Below are 14,941 nucleotides of genomic sequence, written 5' to 3' on the forward strand. Positions count from 1 at the left end.
CCACAGGGTGTTTGAAAGTATTTTTAATGGGAATGGGGGAGCCCTACCAAGGCCCCTGGGGTGAGAAGTGCAGTCCTCTATTGCTATCATTATTTCACATGATACAAATGTTTGTATAAATGTATGGAATTTGTAAAAGACAGAGGACCTCTCTGATATGACTGAAGAAGTCTGATGATTTTGTTCTTTTTTTCCCCAGGAGACACTTATAGACTGGTGTGATGAAAAGGAACTAAACTTGATTCTAACAACTGGAGGAACAGGGTTTGCACCACGGGATGTCACACCAGAGGTGAGATAATATTTTTCTATAAAATTATCTGCACTTATAAAGCACCTGTTTTGTTCTTTACTGTATAGTAAGTAGTTCAGAAGGTATCTATGTGATATGAATGATATGCAATTCTTTATTTCTAAAAGAAACTTTATATATATATATCACTCAGTTTAAAAGAAAGCTATTGATTTTACTGTACTGCAACTTACACATGCATATTGGCTACTCTCCTGTGTTTCTTCTTATCTCCCTTGCTTTACTAGGTGACATATCTATAACTGTGTAAAAAAATGTTCTGTGGCCGTGGCTGTCAGGATATAAGATTGGGTTCTCTGGGGAAGTGTGGATAATTACTGGAGAACATGAAAATCTTTTCTCATACCTACTGAGTATACTCTTTGATTTGCCCTACAGAAGGTGTGCCAATCCACTCATGTTCTTGGTGTTTTTGTAAATTTTTATCTTCCCAAAGATTTTTTTTCCCACTGGGATCTTGATATTGTGGGATCATTGCAATTATGCTTCTGTTCTTTTCCTGTGAGATAACATGTGTAGTGTGGGCAAGACAAGAAACTTTTTCTCCATGTGTTTTATGGTAGGGGATACCCAAACACTTTCTTAGTCCTAGCAAATGTGAATACTCTTCATGTATGCATTTCATAATTTTGAATGAGGAAAAGGAGCATGTGTAGTGCATTAATGTGACCAGCGTAATCACAAAGGTTTTTTTTTTTTTTTACATACCACCGATATCATGTTAGAAAGAAAAATCTAGTTGTAGGGGCAGAGGTAGATCTGTGTGATACAGTGAGGGATTATTCTATATAGATGTTACTCCTATCTTCCCTGCTGTGTGTGTGGATGCTGCTCTAGAGAATATGTGTTCTGGATATTAATACTGACTGTTTTGTGAAAACGATTAAAGCTTTCATTTTCAATTCATTTTCATACCAGCTCTCAGAAATAGTGCATCAGATGTAAGGCTACTTAGTTTTGTCATGCATTTTATGTATGTTGGGAGTGACAGATTAATTTGGTTTATAATGTATTCTTGGTGATCTTTCAATAATTCAAACACATGGCATACATTAGTATTTTTATAATATACTATTTCATCAGTCTGTTTGAAAAGGAATTTGACTGAAATTGCACATTTTGTCAGAGAAGCAGCTGAATTTTTAATCAACTGACATATTTTTTAAAAAGTTGGGGACTGTGTGTGTGTGTGATTACTGTGTAAAACAGCGATACTTTGATTATAAGCTTTCAAGATAATGTATGAATTATGTGTTCAGTATCAGTGTTCACTCTTACTACTTCTAGACTGTGATGTTTTGATAATCAGCTAATTGTGCTGATGCTGCAGCTGATCAATTTGAAAATAAAATGATGGCCACTCACAAACAGAACCACAGTTGCTGCACATTTGGAAAAGCTGGGAAATGGGTGGGGGTGGATTAAAATAAGTCGAAAGGAACAACCTCCCTTTTCCAGAGAAACAAGAGAACAACATTTGTTGGAATTTTAAAGCATAGATTAACTAATTGCAAAAATTATAGAGGACATAACTTATTTCAGTGGTTGTCGCATCCGTTTTTAGTTGTATATGTCAATTTTCTGGCTTTGATCTTTAAAAAAATTAAAGATGACAAAATGCTGAGAAAGATTAATGTGTTCAGTATGACTCCTGGTCATAGTCATTAGCAACTGAGTAAATTAGTAGTTGTGTGTGTACATGCACACATATACCTTCAAGTCACCTATTGACTTAATGATGTCCCATTAATTTGATATGGTTGTTTTAGGGAAGAAGTAAGCAGAAGCTGTTTTTGCCAGCTCCTTCCCCAGAAATATAGCCTGGTATTCATAGTGCTATATATGGCTTCAAGTTGCCTGTTGACTTATGGTGACACAATTAACTTAACTGGGTTTTCTTAGGAAAGGAAGACTCAGGTGTGATTTCTTCAAATTTCTTCCTCTGTATTTGTTGACTGTTTTGCATCCAAGTACTAACCAGAACTAACCTTATTTAGCTTCAAAGATCAGACAGGACCTTGGGTATTTAGGTTTGTAGTATTGTAATGATTAATAATTTGTCTTTAGGTTTCCTTATCTTAATTTCTTTATGGGTTAAAACATTCTAACATTAGGAAAATAAAGAACCCCCCTCCCTCCAAAAAAGATTTACTTTATATTCTTATCATCATACATGGTGTATAGTATCACTCATTTTTCCATTAAGTGTCAAATCAGATAGTATCAGAGTCAAATCTGATAGCATAAGCATTCACAAAAAACATCATGAAGAGATTTGCTACAAGCTGTTTGTACAAATAAATAGGGTAATAGATTAAATTGCGCATGGAATGAACCATAGTATATGCCAGTTGACATTTTTTTCCCCAAACAGCCAAGCATTCTGCATCTCATGTGCAAGAAGTGCAGAGTACACGTATGGTGACTGCCCCAGGAACAAAACTGATCATGCTGATTAGGCGTTATTCTATCAGCAGGACTTCCCACTATATTTAGTAGACTATCTGACAGGATTGTTAACACAGAGAGGGATTACTCAGAGAGAATTGTGTGTAATTATCCATCAGAAAATGCCATAGAAAGACAGAAAACCTAATTTGGTGATATAGTTTTCCCATATTATGGGTGATATAGTTTTCCCATATTATGTTTATATACTAATCTATTTCTCAACATGATAATACTATTATTTATGTATGTATTTATTTATTTAGGACATTTATATCCCGCCCTTCTGAACCCTGAAGGGGGATTCTGAGCGGTTTACAATTGGCACTCATTAGATGCCACGCAAACAATAGCTATAAAATCACATTAACTAAACAATAAGTTAAAACGTTCATTTAAAATCTAACAAATCCATAGCCAAATCCGAATCCACATCCAAAGTCAAAGTCTGAGGTCTGTCCGTTGTCAATCAAAGAAATAGTATGCATTATTGATGCTGCGCCTGCTGCTCAAATGCTTGGTCCCATAACCATGATTTAAGCTTTTTTCTAAAGGACAGGAGGGAAGGGACCAGCCTGATTTCAACAGGAAGTGTGTTCCACAGACGGGGAGCCACCATAGAGAAGGCCCTCTCTGTACCCGCCAGTCGCCCTTGTGAGGGTAGCAGGACCGAGAACAGGGCCTCCCCCAATGATCTTAAGCACCGAGGTAGATCGTAGAGGGAGATAATACTATATTTGATCCTGCTTTTTAAGAAATGAACAATACTTCATGGTTACTTTGTACTTTGTTAGCTGTCAAAAGAGATATTGGCTGATTAATTTTGTGAAGACAGAATCATGACAGATCAATTCTACAATCTGTAGTCTCTCTAACTACATTTCCAATTGCCAACCTATTCCTGCGGGTGAATGATGGTCATCTCTAATCCAATCCCGCTTGTAAGCAATTTAATTGCATTGATTTTTTAATGCTTTCCCTTGGTTTTCCCATATTATGTTTATTTCTGTAATGTTTTGGTGTGTGCCAGGTATTGAATATTTGCCTTTGTATGTGTAAATCACCCTGAGTTCCCTGGGGGAGATAGGGCGGTCTAAAAATAAAGATGATGATGATGATGATTGGCTACCTTCATTTTTTAAAGTTATATACAATTTAGGATTTTTTATCTTTAATTCAGAGCAGTGGATTTGATATACAGTTTGCCCTTCAAATTGATTGGGGTTAGGGGCACAGGACCCCTCAAAAATGAAAAAGCACAAATAATAAAATTGCTGGTTTTCAACCTGAGAAAATACCTCCTAAGAAATATCTGTTTTTTCCAGCATAACTCTGTGGTCAACTTCTGAAAGACATAGAGATTCCTAGAAAGGTGTTCTCCCTAGGAATCTCAATGTCTTTCAGCATCACTCTGTGATCATCTTTCCATCAAAAGTTGACCTAGAGTAGGGATCTATAGAATATTTTAATTAAATCCATGACATTAAATTTGTGAAAGTCAGTTGCACAAATATGAAGGGATGACTGTAATCTAATCATACATAAAATACTTCTTAGCTGTATAAGTAATAACTAACTGATAGGACAAAAATATCTTACGGTGAAAAACAAAGAACAAATTTAGCCTCTTTTGGAATATCTCTTTTGTACATATAGCCGAGACTGGAGTGTACTCTTCGGTGGAATCTTTCTCAGCTTGTTCCATACTCTGTTTTACAGAACCATGCTGATTGATCAGGGGTGTAGAAATGAATATTGTAGTTTCTGGTTGCATTGATATGATACTGTCAGATGAAACCACAGTGTATACTTCCTTCAGGGCAATTTTTTTCCCTCAGAGGAAGGAAGTATAGTTTATGCCTGCTGTCTTGTGCCAGGAACTAGAAGAAGGGGGGATGGTTATAAACTCTGTGTGAAATAGTCTGCAAATGTATTGAATGTTTGTCCACAGGAAGAAAACATGGGAAATGAAGTTAATGCTTTTGTCATTCCTCTTAGAGAAGTATATACATTATCTAGAAAACATGTTGGATTACTGTCAGAAATTATAGTGTTGGCATGAACCTGCTTCCCTTGTGTACATTTTCAAGGATTTTTATATTTCTGGCTTGTCTCAGAGCCCTTGCTTTATGCTATTCTGGGCCCTAGAAGCTTTCATCATATGCTGTTTGTCACCCACCCAGGAATTAGTGCTTACAGCTCCCAGGGTTCCACTGAGGCTAATCTCCTTACATATGTCATTCCTACCAGTCTGGATAACAATGACATTGAGAGGGCTGTTCTTATATGACATATTCAGACGGAGACTGCTGAACAACAGATTTACGTGTTTGTGGCAAATTTCTTCTCCTTCCAGTAGTGTTTTTCAATAATAGTAGGTTTTTCTCCTATGTACCTTTCCACAGCACTAGCCACTGAGCTGTTCTATTACAGTAAGCTGGTTGTCTCCCCAACTTCAGTGGTGTACAATAATAATAATCTGAATGGCAGCCCTGCTCTCCGGGAAACAGTATGACAAGGGCCTACTATGATTTTAACCAGTCATCCAAATGCATTCATTACATGCAGCCTGGTACTACAAGCTAAGCCCATCATGCCTCAACTATCTGCAGCACCATTGCCTCAACATGTTCTTGAAATCACAGGAATTCCATTTCTTCTTCCACAACCTATAAGGTCTGTTACCACCAAGGCAGCTCTAGAAGTTTGGAGAATACATTCTGCAAGAGTTATTGGTCTCAAAATGAAAAGGATCTTTCACTTTGATGTCCCAAACTTTTGGCTATTATAAAAGTTTTCAGATCCTTTGGGTAGATCGTGCAAAGTAGGGTATTTTAGGTAGGTATGGACAACACTACATTGGTCTTCTGTCTAAACAAAAAGAGAGTCACATGTCCAGGCACCCTTCTCCACCTCATGATGGAACTATGGAAGTGGTGCATTCCAGGAGTCATCTGCCCATCTGCAATTCACCTTCTGGTAGAGGAGTACATTATTACAGATGCTCTAAGCAGGCCACATGTGCCCTCTCATGACTAGAAGATACATATGGGAATTCTCTAAAACATCTTCAAGGTATGACTATAAACCAGTTTGTGTCACCTTCAAAGCAGGCAGTGCAAGATCTCCTGCTCATGACCTCATAAAGGGACAGGCTCTTATTGACTTGTGTTCCTGTATTAAAGGAATGGACCCATCATGTATGTTTTTCCACAATTTCCTCTCATCACTAAGTTGATTATATAGATCAGAAAAGGCCAAGTGCATAGTAGTACCTCTGTAACGGGCCAAACAACCATTAGTTGTTCCTATGTTGCATTTTCCCAAGGGCTGTCTTGGCAGCAGCCACTAGATCAAGATGATCTGTGTCTGTTAGGCCTATGGCTTCGTGTGACTTAAGTTTACTCACATAAAAGATGACATTCCTTGTTTTAGTCACCTGGTGAGCTCTGTTCTTCTATATGTTGGTCACCTTTGCTTCTATTTTAATTGATACAAATTGATCCTATGGCCAAATTCCTTCCAAAAGAGATATCTGTTTTACATTTGAATCAAGACATTGCTCTTCCACCATTCCTACATAATCCTGCAACTGATCTGGAACACTTCCACTCACTGGATGGTTGCCAGGCTCTAGCCTTTTATACTGATAGTTCATCTGCTTCCAGAAAGACAGAGACATCTTGTCTGTCACTCATCTACCAAGAAAGGAGTTCTTGTCTCATCACAATATGTTTCCAAATAGATTGCAGTAACCATTTGCCTGATCTATGAACTTCTTGGCAAACAGCTTTCAGCTTAAGTGAGAAGTCACTCAACTAGGGTGATGGCAGCATTGAATGCTTTCTTGAGAGAGGGCCTTCTGCATGAAATCTGTAAGCTGCTACATTCTCATGCTTTCTGACTTTCATCACATTATAGACTGGTCACCATGTGGCTGTGTTTGGGAGAACTGTCCTTTTTTCAGATGTAGCATAACACTCTCTTCCTATTAGTAGCTTGCTAGTCTCCCATTTGGGTGAGTCACGAAGGAGAGGTTGCTTAACTATAACTGTAGTACTTTGAGTTGTCATGTTAAACACACACCATTCTGCTCATCCTCCCTTCATTGTGGCCAGCCTAACCTTAGATCCTGGTTTGCATCTTTAGTGTCCAGGGAACTGAGGGTTTAGGTGGAAAGCAAGCTGGTTTGGCTTGCAGGGAGTGGGCTGTGTTACTGTCAAAACACTTAGGGAAGTTCCATATGATGCACTACACAGAAATAGGTAACCCATTTGTGAGTCCACAGATGATAACTTAAAGAACTACTATTACTTGTAAGCAATTTATCTTTCCCAATACTTAACATTTCAAAATACACCTATCCAAAATACAGACTATGCTATTAAATTCAGGGACAAAACAGCTATCTTGAAAGTCTGGAACTGTTCTTAAAATTCTGTAATAAAATTACAAGTATATCACTTCCAGAAATAGAGAAGGAATTAGGATCTTTCTCCAAGGGTACGAGACCAAAGCTATAGCCCCATTGGTTAGTCTTGATAGAGTAGACTTAGTTCAATCAATTGTTGAATGATGAGTCAACACAAGGTGTAAATCTCATTGATTCATTGTGTCTACTTTAGCTAGAACTAACAATAGAACTTAGTCTGAGGAGCACAATCAGATAGTAGGGTGGGAAGTATAAAAGTAGTGAGAGCCCAACAACTGAGCATAAACCATTTGGAGGGATGATGGACACCTGTCTAGGAAATTATTAGGTAAGAAAATGCAAATGAAGAATAAATAGTGATCCCCTCTAGGGCTGGGTCTGCAGTCCCCTATATCTCAGGATCTGATCCCAGATTATCTGCTTATCCCAGATTATCTGGCAGTGAAGACTCATATAATCCAGTTCAAAGCAGATAATCTGGGATCAGATCCTGGGATATAGGGCAGTGTATATCCAGCCTAAGAGATAAAGTGGAGTAGCTATGAAGAAGTCCTTCACTACACTTGTAGCTAAATATGACACTTGTATGCTAAATATGACAGCAGTTGGGGAATAAAAGGAGAGAAACAGTGAGGTGATATGCTTACTTATGTGCTAGTGAATAACAAAGCTAAGCTGCTAATTGGGGCCTACATCATATGAAAATACTATGGACAGTCAAATCCCAGTCTGAGGAACAGACCCTCAAACCAGTAACAAATATGCAAGGGTTACTTATTTCAATAATACAGTGCATTCTGGGGCGGGGGGGGGGGGGGTCTGAATATAATTTCAGCAGCTGTTAATTGGCTAATTAATACCAAATGTGAAATTTAGATAGTTTGTTTATTGCATGAAGAGGGAGAAATAAAAAAAACAAGAGGATTTTTAAAATTTTCTGGTTAAACAGCAATGAAGTATTGCCATTCAAAAATACTCACCAACAAGATATGTGAACTAGCGATTTCATAATGAAATATTCTATCTCTGTTTTGTATTATACAATATTTCTCCCCATCACATAAATTATTTAAGGACCTTGGCCTGTAATCAGATCCCAAGTAGAGCATTACTTTACTATTCAGCATTTGATTCAGTGGATCAGGGCTAGCAATTTAATTTAGTCCGCATGTCTAGCATTCCTGATTATACACTGATTTGTAACTCTTAGCAAAAAGCATTTCCTTATGCTGCTGTTCTGTTGACTGAAAGAATATTGAACGTTTTATTTTAAGATACTGAGATTAACATTCAGATTTTCAGAGTACTGAAATATATGCAAACAAGTTTCTCAAATTATATCCTGTTCGTTGTAACATTGAATGAAGATATTTGTTCAACTTAACAAAAATATATAAGCATATAATGTGTTGTCATAACTGCAGAGGAAAAATAAGGAGAAGATAGTTGATTTATAGGAAATTATTTTTTGGTTGTAATGGGGAAAGAAAAAGTTTGAGAATATGTTGAGGTTAATAATGTGAAAAAAATGACATTGTTTGGTGGATGTAAATCTTTGAGGGAAACTATTAGATATTTAGAGATAAAAATAATATGTAAACTAGTTTTTTTTAAAGCACAAAATGATATAAGGGAACAATATGAAGACAAAAGACATAAGAATTAATGTAAGAACTTCATATTAGGGTGGGGAGGAGTAATGATGCTCATTCTTAATGTATTTCAGTATTTATATATATGTTGTTTGTGAGTAATTTGATATTTACTTTTATTCGTACCCGGCTTTCCCCCCAAAGAAACTTCAGTATTTAGCAATAATTTGCCAAACAAGTACTAAGCCAATATGACAGGTAAAGTATTATGAAAAAACTAACAATACAAAATAACTTAATAGCAGTTCAGTATCAAACAATATTGTAGCAAGCCAGTAACATAAACTTCATAAGCATTGTATCAATAAATTATAAACTTAGCTTATAAAGCACAATATAAAATTCATGAGCATTACATCTCCAGAGTATAAACATTTCAATAAATAACAGGGGAATAATAAAGCCTATAATAAATACTTTAGTCAAACTTATACATTTTTGCAGAGCTACTCCAGCAGTTACTATTCTGAAGCATTAGAATAACCATTAAAGCAAACAAATCCACCCTAGAGCCAGAAGAAGCCAAAAAGAATGGACCAGGTATGGCCTTTCACTGCATGCATAAACAAGGCTAAAAGGTCCTGTTCTGAACTCTCACAAATAGTCTGCTTACAGACAGCCCTGTTATCAGAGGTCAGGCAGAATGTAATGAGACTCAGAATATGTAGAACTGAATATATCTTCTCACTGTTTTCCAGGAAGAAAATTTTAAATGACTGGCAATAATCTCATTGTCTAGTTTTACTTTAAAGCCCCTACAACATTACTTGATTTGACTGTTTCACTTTTTGTGGCATTAACCCTGTTTTTAAATTGGTTTTAATTGTCATCGTCACTACTTACTCTCCACTAGGAGATATGATATCTTGAAATCCAAACAATTTTCTTGAAACACAGCTGTAATGAATTATTACAATACTTCTTGTGTTTACAAACATTCGAAAGGTATGTCCAGATGTTTTTCAAATGCATGAAACACTTCCTCGGATGGCTGGGCAGCTTTAGCATAGCAGATTAAACCACCAGATGTAGTCAGTCTTGCCTTTCGAAAGCCTGCCAGTTTGAAGCCGGGTCAGGGTGAGCTCCTTGCTGTTAGCCCAGCTTCCACCTACCTAGTGGTTTGAAAGCAAAATGTGAGTAGACAAATAGATACCGCTTGTTTTTTTCCCCTAAGCAACACTGCATAGTCAATATTTATCATTTATTTCACTAGTACTAATGATTCTATCATTCTGCACAAAACTTACTAAGAGAAGGGTGAGAAGATACAATTCATGAAATACTGTCTGGCTCCAAAATGTAGAATGAATGTAGTTTGACACCACTTTAACTTTCATGGCTCAATACTATCGAATCCTGGGATTTGTAGTTTGGTAATACACCAGCACTCCCTGCAGTCTGTTCCATCTTATTTCTTCTGTTCTACTAATAATCAATGCGTATCTTTTAATATATCTTCTAATTAATCTGTTAACTGTACTAGTGGGAATTTTCAGTCTGGTAAATTAAATTTGATGTAGGCCTTTATAATCACTTTTCAGACATTATCAACATTCATTTTAATATATATATTAAACTTCATCTTTTGATTTATTAATTCTTCTTAAGCACAACTTTGGTATTAAAGTTTTGAATTGTTTTACCATTCAGGACCTCCTGTTTCCATAACTCATTTTTGTTAACTTCAAGCCATAGTTTCTAAAGATTGAGTTGTTAACGATAATCCAGAGCAAAAACTTCATCCCAGCTATATGAGGGAAGAGAGGAAGTTTTGTGCAACTCGTGCACAGCATGCTAAATTGTTCCAACTTTCAACCTTTTGTCCTTCTATGTAAGGGTACAGCATCTGAAAATCAGTTATTCTCAAGAACGGTGTATTGTACAACAAAGCAGCATACTGTAGCTTCCCTTCTAAATAGGTTTTTCTAATAGATGCCTTCTAAAATTCTTAGTTGACTCTGACAAAGACATTCTGTAAATCGCAAAAACATCAAAACTCCTACTGGCCATTGTAATCTCATTATATATTCTTGCATTATCATATTTATTTTTGTCCAGGCTAGCAACATTTAGACAAGAAGCCTGTACCTATTCATTTGAGAGGAAGGGCTACATTAGCCTTCAATGTGGTATTTTCCTGATCCAAGTCTAAATATTATTGTTGCTTACTTCTAAAACGCAGCTGGTTTCATATTTTCAATGGTTTTAACCATTGTTTGTTTCTTTATATAAACAGTCTTTAAAACAATCCAAGTTGTGATCTCTATCCATCTCAACACTTAGTAGTGCCTAAATTAAATATCTTCAGTTACATTCTGTTATAACACAATAACTAAATGCAACTGTAGCAGACAATTGTGTTTGCGCTCATTACAATTTGTTTTGCTGGAAAGGTTGTGGGGAACTTGAAAAGATTGCATAGCTAGAGTTGACGTAATTACGGATTTTTAATTTTTTCATTATTGAGTCTATTCTGTGATAATGCTGCAAACAAAAGAAATCTTATTTAGTGCTACCTTTTCATCTGCATAGTGCAATCTCATAGAGTTGTTCCATGAAAGAAAGTACCTACAATAGCCTGGTCTTCCAGCAGAAGTGGAGGATCATATTGAAGCCCAGCGTGAATTCTTTGGAAAGCTGGATAACCTCCCTGTTTCCACTTCAGAGCAAGAGCATCTAATGTTTCTTTTGAAATGGAAATGCCACTGGTGGTTTTAGTTCCCAAAGCAATCAAGGAGAGTTAGTAGAGAATGATGTCCTGATTATTATATGGATAGGTATTTCACATGGAAACAATGTAGATTCTGGAATCACCAGATAATCTGACTTCTCCCAGTGCTAGCTCCAAGTCATCAACTATTAAACCAGGAAGAGACTGAATGGTGTGTCTGAGTAGAGAGACCAACTCTAACTGGCCTGACTTTCCAGAGCCTTGCTTAGAAGGAGGAACCAGGATCGACATATTCTGCGGCAATGGAGCCAGTAGAAAAGTAATTTATTGCTGCAACCATCGCATCTGCAAGAAACCATCCAACTGAGTTTCAAATGGTCAGAGGTCTTTTGCATACTAGTCATCAAGGAGTAAATTCTGACCATTCAACAGCCCGCTGTAAAGAATTTCCATGGCACTTTGCAGACAAAGTTGCTTAGATCCTTTTCGACTTGGATGCTGTTATTGATACAATTCCAATGGATGTAACTTTGGCTCCTGCTTATCCAGTACTGATGGATACCTTTCAATTTGTGCAGTCTGAGGATGTGGACAGGATCCTTGGAGAGGTGAGAACTACCACAAATATTCTAGATCCTTGCTCTTCCTGGCTGATCAAACAAGCCAGAGGGGGACTGGCAGAGGGAATGAGGGTGTCCTTGCAACAAGGCAAAGTTCCAACTTATAACTCTATATGGCTCAGGTCCAGGCTATTTGGCTGATCGCATCTACTTATACGAACCTCTTCAGGAAAGGTCCTTACCTCGGTCCCACCTCCATCTCAAGCTTGGTTAGTGGGAACAAGAAAGCGAGCCTTCTCTTTTGGTGGCTTCCCCTCCACTCTGGAACCCCCTGCTCAGGGAATAATAATAAAAATACTTTATTTATACCCCGCCACCATCTCCCCGAAGGGACTCAGGGCGGCTTACATGAGGCCAAGCCCATCAAATACAAATACAACAGTACATCAACAAAGCAAACAAGCAAATAAAACAATATAAAATATAACTAAACATATAAGCAATAACACGCAAGAGATTTAAAACACTATGGCAGGGCCAAATGTAATAGATTAAAAATTAAAAACACTGGATGTGTACAGAGTAGGGTATGTCTAAACATGGGGGTTTTAGAGAGTGGTGTAGGGAGATCAATCCAATGGATAGATAAAGTGCTTTAGAGGACATATAATAGAAAACTGGTCAGATCAGGAGCTTATTTCCTTTATTCAGGGAAGGCACACTGGAACAGCCATGTTTTCAAGCTCCTCCTAAAGACTGCCAAAGTGGGGGCTTGTCTGATATCATTAGGGAGTGAGTTCCAGAGTCGGGGAGACACCATAGAGAAGGCTCTCCCTTGTCCCCACCAATCACGCCTGCGAAGGGGTGGGAGCAAGAGCAGGGCCTCTCCAGATGATTGAAGAGATTGCTTGGGTTCGTAAACAGAAGGGACTCTCCCCACCAACAAAGTTGGTGGGGAGAGCGATTTGCCCCTCCCACTGAATGTTAGAAGATGGGAGGTTCCTGTGGAACCTTCTGGAAGGAGGGTGGAGGCTGGCTGAGCTCTGAAGCCAGCCTCCTCCCTCAGTCTTGAGAAGACTTTCTAGGAGTGAAGACGTACCTGTACTGACTTCTCCAAGACGTACCTGTACTGACTTTTCAGGTCGGTCTTTGGGTGGGCCGGGGAGGTGGGCTGCTCCCTCACCTCCCCCACCGGAGCCGTGTTTGGGTGGCTTCTGGGCAGCGATGCTGCCGCATTGAAGATGTCGCCATTTGGGATCATCTCTGGGAGGGGGTTTTCTACTCCCCCCCTCCCTTAACTGATCCATGGCCCCATTGGCTGTGCCGCCGTGCCGCTGTGCCGCCGCGCCGCCGCTTGCCACGCGCTCGCGGTGCCGGCGAGCGGCGGGCGCCATTTTGGATGGGCCTGCGGCCTTCTTTCGATTGCTTCTGGGAGGGGGGGGTGCCACTCCCCCCCTCCCTCCCTTACTTGATCCACGGCCCTGGCAGGCGCCATCTTGGCGGGGCTTGCGGCCTTCGTCTTCAGCGGCGGCAGTGCGGTGCTGCTCCATGGTGCTGCAGCGGCCGCCATTTTGGGCACATTTTTTGGGCGGGGCCTGCGGCCTTCTGCTCTGCGTAGCGGCAGCAGCGCTGGGCTGCTCCATAGCAGCGTTGCGTGCTCGCGGCGCCGCAGCAGCCGCCATTTTGCCGGTTTTCCAGTTAGTGTTCGTCTTGGTTACATGGACGGTGGCCATCTTGGCAACATGCCTTTAGGGCCAGCCCCGAGTTAATGGCTCAGGCCTGCAAGCCATCTCCCTACTTTTGTTCTACAAATAGTTATATAGTTAACACTTAATTATATGTTCCTTTTGCATGGATTGGTTGTTTTATCAACTTAAGGGACATTAATACAATTAGATAATTACAAGTTAGGGCGTGTGCTAGAGGTTACTTTTTGGTGAATTTTAAACAGGGGCCAGATGGCCACTGGTCGTTTCGATATAATTGACATTTCTTGACAGGGAGGTTGGACTGGATGACCCACGGGGTCTCTTCCAACTCTGGGTTTATATGATGTCATATATAACTCCAAACATAACCATTAAAAAATTAATTGTTGCTTATCAATGAGTGTCCCTGTGACAACGTCCTTGCAGATGTCCAATTCTCTCACCAGAAGCGACTTGCAGTTTCTCAAGTCATCCCTGATAACAATCAATTTTGGCTGATTTGCAGTTAGGGATTAAGGAGGCCTTAAGGGGCTTGGTGAGGGATGGGGGCGAAATAGACATTTGCCCCCAATCCGTGGCATAAATAGCTCAAGAAAACACAGACATTGAGGTATACACAAGGCACCCCTTAAGGGTGGGGGTCATTGTGCAACAAACACTCATCTAGAGGTCATCAAATGGGTGAGGGGACATCACTTGGCACAGAAATAAGAGGCTGATATCAATAATTTGACACAGGCTTCTCCAGACTTTTACCTTCAGGTTGCCCGGTTGGGGATCCAGGGCACACAGATATTACATACTAAATAGCCGAGGACGCTGCCTCGGTTAGCCACCAAGTTCCTAGACACATAGTTTAGTTCAGTTAAAGTTAAATAGGTAACATTTAATAAAGTTGCCCAAATTTGAATCCATACCATTGTTGTCTGTCTCGTTATTCCAGGGGTTAAGGGGCAAATGCGGTTACACAGGTAGGCGGGTCCCAACCGTTTAGGGCTTTGTAGGTGAGAACCTGCACCTTGAATTGGGACTGGAAGATGAACGGCAGCCAATGGAGCTTCTTAAACAGGGGAGTTGACCGCTCCCTGTAAGTCGCTCCAGTTAGTAACCTGGACCAATTGAAATTTCCAAGCCGTCTTCAAGGGCAGCCCCATGT

General features: G+C 39.2%; 1 protein-coding gene across 29 annotated transcripts in view; it reads left to right on the top strand.

Annotated features, from left to right (window-relative positions):
- The window catches only part of GPHN (gephyrin), a 303,782-nt gene that overhangs the window by 129,225 nt on the left and 159,616 nt on the right, over nt 1-14,941 (top strand). For 28 of the 29 annotated variants that reach the window (XM_067462787.1, XM_060762638.2, XM_060762719.2 and 25 more), the window contains exon 4: nt 200-292. In XM_067462787.1, coding sequence (XP_067318888.1) covers nt 200-292 — 93 coding nt within the window. Of the gene's footprint in view, nt 1-199; nt 293-14,941 lie in introns of those variants that run through there. The other variant, XM_060762832.2, reaches the window with a different exon arrangement.

The sequence above is a fragment of the Anolis sagrei genome, chromosome 1, assembly GCF_037176765.1.
Source record: "Anolis sagrei isolate rAnoSag1 chromosome 1, rAnoSag1.mat, whole genome shotgun sequence".
Taxonomy (NCBI): domain Eukaryota; kingdom Metazoa; phylum Chordata; class Lepidosauria; order Squamata; family Dactyloidae; genus Anolis; species Anolis sagrei.